This window comes from Lactuca serriola, chromosome 9 (genome assembly GCF_051521515.1).
Source record: "Lactuca serriola cultivar US96UC23 chromosome 9, Lser_US96UC23_V15, whole genome shotgun sequence".
Classification (NCBI taxonomy): Eukaryota; Viridiplantae; Streptophyta; class Magnoliopsida; order Asterales; family Asteraceae; genus Lactuca; species Lactuca serriola.
In genome coordinates this window covers 162,614,775-162,623,820 of record NC_136416.1, presented here as the reverse complement: position 1 = coordinate 162,623,820, position 9,046 = coordinate 162,614,775, and the positions used below count along the sequence as shown (strand labels likewise).

The 9,046-nt window shown below is 30.1% G+C and overlaps 1 protein-coding gene across 1 annotated transcript; it reads right to left on the bottom strand.

Annotated features, from left to right (window-relative positions):
• Positions 1-2,837: 2,837 nt before the first annotated feature.
• LOC145076888 (beta-1,2-xylosyltransferase XYXT1-like) lies at positions 2,838-5,987 on the bottom strand. Its single transcript, XM_079022687.1, has 3 exons — positions 5,800-5,987; positions 5,529-5,699; positions 2,838-4,210 (listed from the first exon to the last, which is right to left on the bottom strand). Exons 1-3 carry the CDS (start codon positions 5,951-5,953, stop codon positions 3,018-3,020), a joined length of 1,518 nt encoding a protein of 505 aa, XP_078878813.1. The 5' UTR covers positions 5,954-5,987; the 3' UTR covers positions 2,838-3,017.
• Positions 5,988-9,046: the final 3,059 nt, after the last annotated feature.

Sequence of the window (9,046 nt, the reverse complement as noted above, 5' to 3'; positions counted from 1 at the left end):
CAAAACAACATACCTCACAACTCATCTTGAAACAACTTAAATATTGCATTTGTGTACGCTTCCTGAAATTGTCTCTCAAAATAAAACCCAGTTATTAATTTATATGAACAATTGAGAGACTCAAAACCAACCTTATTTTCTTTTTCAATCTTGCTTTTCAGTGCGTTGTCATATTGCTCAACAAATTGTCGTAATTAGGTTTTATAATTAACATACACATCAAAAAATCATTCACGCTTTCACTTCTTTGCATAGTAGACATCCCTGCCCAAAAGTTTTCTTTTACATATATCGGCACCTAACGCATTCGATTGTTAAATTAAGAACTTAACCAATCATTTTTTCCAAGTGCGTACTTTTCAAACAGCTTGCACCACCCATCTTTAAACTCTTGAGTGTCCGTAGACTCATATACAAGGGTTTTTAGAGTCTTCTTTATTACTTTATATTGAGGCAACCTACTTAGTTTTTCAGGAATCTTTTTCATAATATGCCAAAAGACAAAGACGACGATGAGATTTAGGGAATACCTGTGCCACAACTCCTTGCATTGATCGATATTGATTTGTTATTATTGCTTTTGGTGCCCGTCCATTCATGCATTCTAACCATGACTTGAATAACCATACATATGTTTCTGTATCCTCGTGAAAACAAACCACATCCAAATAAGATAGATTGTCCACGGTGATTTACTCCAACAAAAGGCACAAACGACATATTATATTTGTTAGTCAAATATGTGCTATCAAACGAAATAACATCCCTGAATGACTTGTATGCTGCCTTTAACCTTGCATCTGCCCAAAATACATTTCACATACGACCATCATCATCCATATCAATCACGTAGAAAAAAATTAAACTCCTTTTTTGCATACAGAAAAAATAATTACAAAGTGCCTCGACATCCCCAAGCCCAAGTCTTAGTTTTCTTACTTTTGCGATGTAAGATCTACAATCTGTCTCGCCAAAAGGAAAATTGTCATACCCTTTCGCTTCAACAACTAACAAGTGAAAACTTTTATTTAACGAAATTCCAACATAATCATTCAACTCAAGTCTTCTCTTAGCATATGAAGCCATTTTTTATGTGATCGTTGGAAACGAGATTTTTTGGGACTTAAGCATGATTATGTTCAAGAAAAACACTTGAGATAATGCATCTTCCATCACCATATGCAATTACATAGATTTTTGCTTTACAGTTTGTTTTAGAAGACTTTTTATATGGTTTGCTTGTTTTAGGCACAAATACCCCTTATCTAGCACGTCCAAGTGAATAGTATGTTTTAGCACAAAAATCTTTTGTTCTTGTACTAGATTTCCGTATACCAAATCTAATTTGGAATGCATATGCTTTAAAGTAATTGTAAGGGTCTTCTTCTGAATCAAACTTCATTCCATCTTTAGGAATTTTTTGATCTTGAGGATTGAGAATTGTATGTCCTTCAACTGAATTTGCAGTCTTTTCTACTGAAATTGCAACGTTTTCTACTGAATTTGCAGCCTCTTTAACTGAATTTGCAGCCTCCATACTGATCAAATATAAAATATTTATTAATAGTAAACCAAAGATTTTATCAATTATAAAGCAGCATAGCCTACTATAAATTGTAATATTAATCAACAAATAAGAGTTATTTTATTCGAAATATAACTATATAGTTATATTATTAACGCAAATATGACTGACCAATTTTTATAATCATTATTCAATATTATCTTCTTTTATCCATCACTTATAAATTGTAATATTAATCGAATGTTAAATCAAACGATTGATTCACTGTTAAAACAATTATGTGAAGTAAAAAACGTGAAGAAAATGAAGTAATCAGTGTTGAAAGACATTTTGTTATCAACACTACATGATAACTTAAAGACTATGTTGGATATGTAAAACTAGATAGAACATAACAAATACTCTTGGTCATTTGACATAAATCGATACACATAACAAAAACTAATCAATGAAATTTAAAGATAGAATACCATATTATTATAGAAAACATAATGTTGGCCAAAATTTTGAAATATGTTTATAATTCGTGAAAGACACAAAGGCCTCTTTTTCTTTAAAAAAAATTATTTCGAATTAGAACTACTTTAAATGACAGATTTTACATTATATTAGATAAAATTACAACCACATTAACAGTAGGATGAATTAACAATGTTGGTTTATATGTAAAATCTAAATACATGACAAAATCAAGAAAAATAGCACATTAAACCGCTAAACGAAGTTCCAAATATTATAACTGTCAACAGAAGTCTTGACAAAAAATAAAAATATTAAGAACCCACAAACATAATCATTTAACTTCAAAAAGAAATAGGTAACAAGATCCATCTCAAAAATAACATTATTGTGTCTAGTGCCTTCACATAATTAAAACACAAATTACTTTATTGTTGTTATGATTGTTGATTGTTGCTGCTGGCGCAGGGGGAGCAATTGGCGTGGGGACCAAAGGGCCTTTGGTCTAGCGGTAAAGAGTGATTCTTTCAAATGAGAGGTCATGAGTTCAAGTCTCACTAGGAGACATAGATGGTCTTTAGGATTAGATTAGAAGTAGGTTAGTTTGCCGTTTCCAAAAAAAGCAATTGTCGTGGGGAACAAAATAGACGAGAAGAAGGGTTTAAGAAGGAATCGAGATTACATGTCTGCTGCGCATGTTCATGTGATCATCATCTTACGTGATTTGTTTTTCTTTTTTCTTAATTACCTCATTAAGGGCACTATATGAATATCAAATTAAATTAAAAGCAATGAAATATTGATGACAAATGACATAATTTTAATGACAGATATATGAGTAGGAAGGAAGAAATAATAGAAAACAATTTACTTTCTCTTGTTTTATTTCACTCCAATTTGTTTGCATCCAAGCAATGTTCAATTTACACCAATCAAATATTTTACTTGACGGCACCTGATCTATTTTTGTACGATAAAATTCAAAAAATTACAAAAATAAAAACAATAAAAGAACTACAAATTCTAAGAATTATCAAGCGTTTGCAACGTCTGAATGACGTCCTATAAACCCCAAAGCTTCAACTAAAGTTGCTCTAAATCTATTCAAATTTATTCTCAAATCCTGCTTATTCAAATATATTTCCCTTGCGGCGGCGTATCCTCCTTTCGCCGCCACAGACGCCGTATCCGCCACCACCGGATGATCAAGACCATACACCTCCGCCAACGAGCTCTCCACCGGTTCAATCAAATACTCCAAATACCTCAAACCCATCCCTGGACCGGGTTCGCTATAAAAAGCATCAGTCCCATACTGAAACCCCAGTGGTCTCACCTGTATCATAACACCTCCATCAGGAAGAAAGATTTCGTTAGCTAACCCTGCTCCATGAGCCCCCACCATAACACTACAAGAGTTTATCACACGCGAAAATTTCTCAACGTTCGACATCTCCTTATCGTTGCTAGCGATGATCACTCGAAACCCTAGTTCTTCCATCATTTTCACCATCTCCGCTTGATTTAGGAACTTTCTTGTTCTCTGGCGAGAAATTAAAAGCAATACAGGTGGATTCTGTGTTTCGAAAACGGTTTTTGTTTTCAATTTATATGTTTGTCTGATGAATTGTCGGAAATCTGGCATTGAGTAGTATTCAGTTGGGTTTTCTGATGTGTTTATGCCTATAAATTTGTGGAATTTTAAACCGATTACAGCTCCGGGAAAGCAATGGACGCTTGAATCCGTTGCTGGATTTATGATTTCGTGATCGGAGAGACGTGGAAACACTCGTCTGTATTTTTGAAGGAATGAAGGTTTGTGATCGACGACGACGAAGTGTACTTTAGATCTGAAAAGGCGAGTGGTTATGTACAGAGGAATAATGTTTTCGTTGAATTCGTGGAATAGGTTTCCGGTGTATCCGCCGGTTGAGAAGATCACGGCGGGGTGTTGGTGGTTATGATCGCAAGTCAGTGGTGATGAGTCGGTGGTTGTGGTTGTGATTGTTACCGGAGTAATGTAGTTCATTACGTATGGACTTTCTTGCATTGCATAAGGCCGGACGACGGTGGTGGTGTTTCCGGCGGCTGGTGTGTCCGGCGGCTGAAGGTGGACTTGGTTTTTGCTCATGTCGATTTTCACAGCTTTGTTGGCTACACAGATTACTGATGATAAACTTTTATCACAGGCGAAGCCTGTTGAATCAAGCTTTATTCGATCTTCACCTGTTTTCATAAGAACATTAAAAATCAAAACTTTATGAATACATAAAGAATAATGGCGTGCATATTTTTAACTTTAGTTATACATGGAACATTCTAAAATTATATTTAATAAGGTTGAATTGCTTCTATCAAGAACATGGCCCATGCACTGTTATAATATTGAAATAACTACATTACAGTTGACATTCAAATTTGGCTTAACAATTGGCTTTTTGTGATTCCATAAGACCCGTTCCTTTCTCACTTCATTACTCCATATAACTCAAATTCTAATCCAAGAACATGAACATGTATATATTCATATGATTAATTAACCTCTCAAGAGATTATTTTGTTGAATCGAATTTTCAATAAAAACTTTTATTGATAGAAAAAGGTTTTTATTTTAAACTCTTTCAGTAATTAAAATTTTAAAAGACAAGGAAATTAACTAATGTATTTTTTTTTATCTTATTCATATGTTATATAAATTACTTTTATATGTTTTTCCAATTTATTTTATTCATATGTTATGTAAATTAGTTTCATTGATTTCTAATTTGTAAGTCAATGTCATAGTTTTTTAAAATAATGTTAGCTTATATTAATAATCTAATGAATAAATAAAAATGATTAAATATTATTTTAAAGAATGTCTTTTTTAACTTTGGTATTTATATATTTTGAAAATTTTGATAATTATTTTGTATGATATGAATTAATCTATAAAATATATTTAAACTATTTTTTATATTTACTCAAATATATTAAATTATAAAATGTAAAAGAAAATTACTATAATGAGAGTGTAAAATAAGTTATTGTGAAATATAAATGCCAAAATAGACAAATGTAAAAAGATAATTAAAATGTTAGAGAATACTTGGATCAGTCACCTATTAAAAAGAAACTGATCATGCATCATTCCTAACTTTCTAAAAGCTTTTTTTCGAATAATATCAAAAAGTTTTAAAAAAGCTACCGCTGAAATTCTCTTAGATTGTTGTAAATGCGTATAAAATATAGCTACCTAACATTCGAAAACATAAAACTAAAAGCAACGCATCACATGTTCTTTTGGAGTTTTATATATCAAAAAGGAGATACAACTATCATATCATGAGATGCTATCCTCGAAACTTTTATAGATGATCATGTTGCATGAACACTTCATCTTTGTGTGTGTATATATATATATATATATATATATATATATATATATATATATATATATATATATATATATATATATATATATATATATATATATATATATATATATATATGTGTGTGTGTGTGTGTGTGTGTGTGTGTGTGAGAGAGAGAGAGAGAGAGAGACCTCCGACTAGTCTTGTTAAAAGAAATTGAAGAGATTGGTTACGATCATTCTTCTTAACAGCAGCACTCATATTCTTCTTAACTTCAGGACTCGTCTCCTTCTTAACTGCGTTACTGATATCATCAGGTTTCCAATCTGATATAATTTGCCTTCCTGTAATCATAATATCCACTAGAATTCCAACATAAATATAAGTCAAATAATATCACCAGAAAAAAAATAAGAATAAATAAGAAAGTAAAAACATGATCATAATCAGAAGAAAACGTACGTTTTATCTGTTGAGAAGTGGTAGTACCCTTAAAGCTCAATTCTGTGTAAAGCAAACTAAAGAGAAAAAAGGCACAAAGTGTTTGAATTGCAAATAAAACGAGCCTTCCTCTTCCTTTCTCTGTTTTACCAATCCTCGTATCTTTGTGAACCATTTTTTTGGTGTTTTTATTTTGTGTTCGTTGCCTTGTGCTTCTCTAGCCTTCATATATACAATTTTGCGTAGTTGCATGTGCCACAGTTGACCTCACAATATGATAGATTTTTCTCTTTTTTTTAGAGTAAATTTCATTTTTTTATGAGTATTTGTTAATTTTTTCAAATTTATTCATAAAAAAGTTTTTTCTTACAATTTTGGTTCTTATTTTTGTTTTTTTGTAACGTTTTAGTTCCTATACTATAGTTGTGGGACGTAAATTTACAAAGATCAGCTTAGTGAAAAAAATATAAAAATATAGTTGTTTGCCATGGGAAAAGGACAAAAAGAAAGGTTACAAGAAACTCAAACAATGACCTAAAATGAAAAAGAAACATTTTTAGACCAAAATTGTAAAAATTGGCTTTACTCATGTCTAAAAATGAAAATTTTTATTCTTTTAATAATGTTGTTCCAAAACAGGAACGGCAAGTTTAATGGTTTTTTAATGCTTTGCTATCAAGGGGTTCGATTGTGAGACGGCACTTCTTGTCCTATTAAAAGTTGTGAGACATTTTTTTTTAAAATTTTTTTAGGTGTGGTATAAATTTTATATTGAAAATACTCGTTTGCCCTTAGTTTTGTTTGCTAATAAACGTCATCAAAGTCAGAAAACAATCGATAAATTAAAATGTTTCCCTATCCTAGCTTTTAATATTAGGGTAGACTGGTAGTTTGCAATATTCTTCTGTTTATTGCTTGACTTTATATTTTGCCCATCGGTCCTAACAACACGTTCGCCATTCGCCAACATGTATTTTTAACTGAAAAAGTGAAAATAGAAAATAGTAATATTTTTTAATCGATTGTCAATACAAAAAGTAAACCAAGTTCTCATTATAAATACATATTTCGCACGAGAAATTGTTGCGACGAAATGCAATAAACAGTGAAATTTAACATAAACACTCCTTTAAAATGACACTTCATTAAAATGGACCATTATTTAGTTTGATATGCCAAAAATAAAAGTTAGCACAGTGAAATTTAAAACTGCAGTCATAAATTGTTATTCATGTGAAATTGTTCATATATATATATATATATATATATATATATATATATATATATATATATATATATATATATATATATATATATATATATATATATATATATATATATATATATATATATATATATATATATACCCATTAAATTAAAATTATGACAAGTGTGATTATTTTAATATTCAATTTAGATTTATGAATTTGTTTTATTAAAAATATCTTCTTTTTTTTTTTTGGTAAAGATAACATTCAATTTAGGTTTATGATTTTTTTTAATTATTATTATTATTATTATTATTTATCATTATTATTATTATTTTTGGTAGAGATAAATTAAGGCCATACCATCAAAAGGAGGTCTTAAACATCGTTGACAATTTTTAAGGGAATAGTGGGTTTTTCATAGATCGACATAGAAAATGAAAATAGGTGTGATTTTATGCTAGTTCTTTGCAAATGATTATTTCTTATTTTTTAACTTTTAATTTTTCTATTGAGTGAATTACACAAATGATCCATGGACTAATCGGTAACCTTCATTTTTAGTCCTTCCAAAAAAGGTTTTGAATGTATGGTTCTAATGTGAATGTCTCGTATCCCAAACAAGTCCCTAGTTAATTACTTGGGAGTTAACATACATCAATTCAACATTCACTATTTATCTTCCATTTTCATGTATATATTTCGCTTCTTCTTCATTTTCTTTTGAAGCTGAAATAAGGTTTAACCAATTGTCTAGCCAAATTAATTTAAGCTTTTGGTTTGCTTCTAATTATTATCCTTTCAACAAATATTGACATTTAGATAAAACTATCACAATAGAGCCTCTTTAGATTGTATGTGAGGGTCTAGTAAAAGACTTGAATGAAGGACTTTGTGAATTCTGCACATTGACAAATAGATCTTAATTAATTGAAGAACACGATTTGTTAATAATATATATAGTCGACTTATATAACTAACATGTGAGTAGGCTTGTTCCAATGTACTTTTCAAATACAAAGAAAAGTTTGATCTTCCATCCTACATAAAGTAAAGTTTGATAATCAAAGCATTTGACTCGTTCCAAAATCTTTTTGATCATACAAGTTTCTATCTTTCTAAGCAGAATAAGTACAAAAAGTCAAACGTATTCAAGACCTTAGTATGTAGAAAAGTATCATTTAAGCATATTTATGATGTCATTATACAATAATTGTACACCATACAATTTATTGGGGACCTAATTGGGAATTGACTTGTAGGTAAGGAAGTCTACTCTATTGATATAAAGGAGCATTTTACATGAATCGTATAAGATTAATCTAACGATGATATCCAATGTATTAATACCATGTATATATTAAAAAATATTTGAAATTTTGTGAGGTTATACGGGCATCAGTTGGACTATTTGAATGCATAATCATCTGTTAATTTTGTAATTGTTTTGTTTCTAATGGGTGGTTTTTCTATACAGTTTCATCATTAATTAAAAATACAAAAGAAAAAAAAAAGTTACTACTTTAACACAGTAACGCTCTACCATTTAAGAATTTTAAGTCAACATTTGCCATCTCTCCACATGTATTCTCATTTATGCACCGTACCAAAGCGAATATCAGGTACCAATGCACTCTTAATGTCCAAAATTTTATATTAAACAATGTTAGTTGCATGTGTCACCCCCATTAGTATTATAAAAACCATTTGTTTAGGTAGAAAATTAAAATTATGATACATAATTTATTTTATTTTTTTTGTGTAGAAGCTTCTTATTGTTATAAGTATTTAAATCAAACAAAACTCTGCTTAAAAGAAGTAAACCAAAGATTCAAACATGAGGCCAGAGGCCTCTAATAAGAATTTCATGGTGTTAGAGCTTGGGTGTTTAAAGTTTAATCGTAGGCTTTTTTCCTCCATTAATATATATGTATTTCTTTGTTGTTTTAACTATTGATTTATTGCTACCAATTAAAGAAAGGATTGATAGGGAAGCTTGAACCATAAAGCTAATCTAAGGTCAGGTCTTGTTTTATTGTTGATTGTGTTGTATATTTTAT

Excerpts from the sequence above, each read along its gene's own strand:
- LOC145076888 (XM_079022687.1), bottom strand. The coding sequence starts at position 5,953 with ATGGTTCACAAAGATACGAGGATTGGTAAAACAGAGAAAGGAAGAGGA. Across the intron at positions 5,700-5,799 it reads CACTTCTCAACAGATAAAAC|TGGATATTATGATTACAGGA; the intron begins GTACGTTTTCTT and ends TTGGAATTCTAG. Across the intron at positions 4,211-5,528 it reads TTTAACAAGACTAGTCGGAG|GTGAAGATCGAATAAAGCTT; the intron begins GTCTCTCTCTCT and ends TTATGAAAACAG.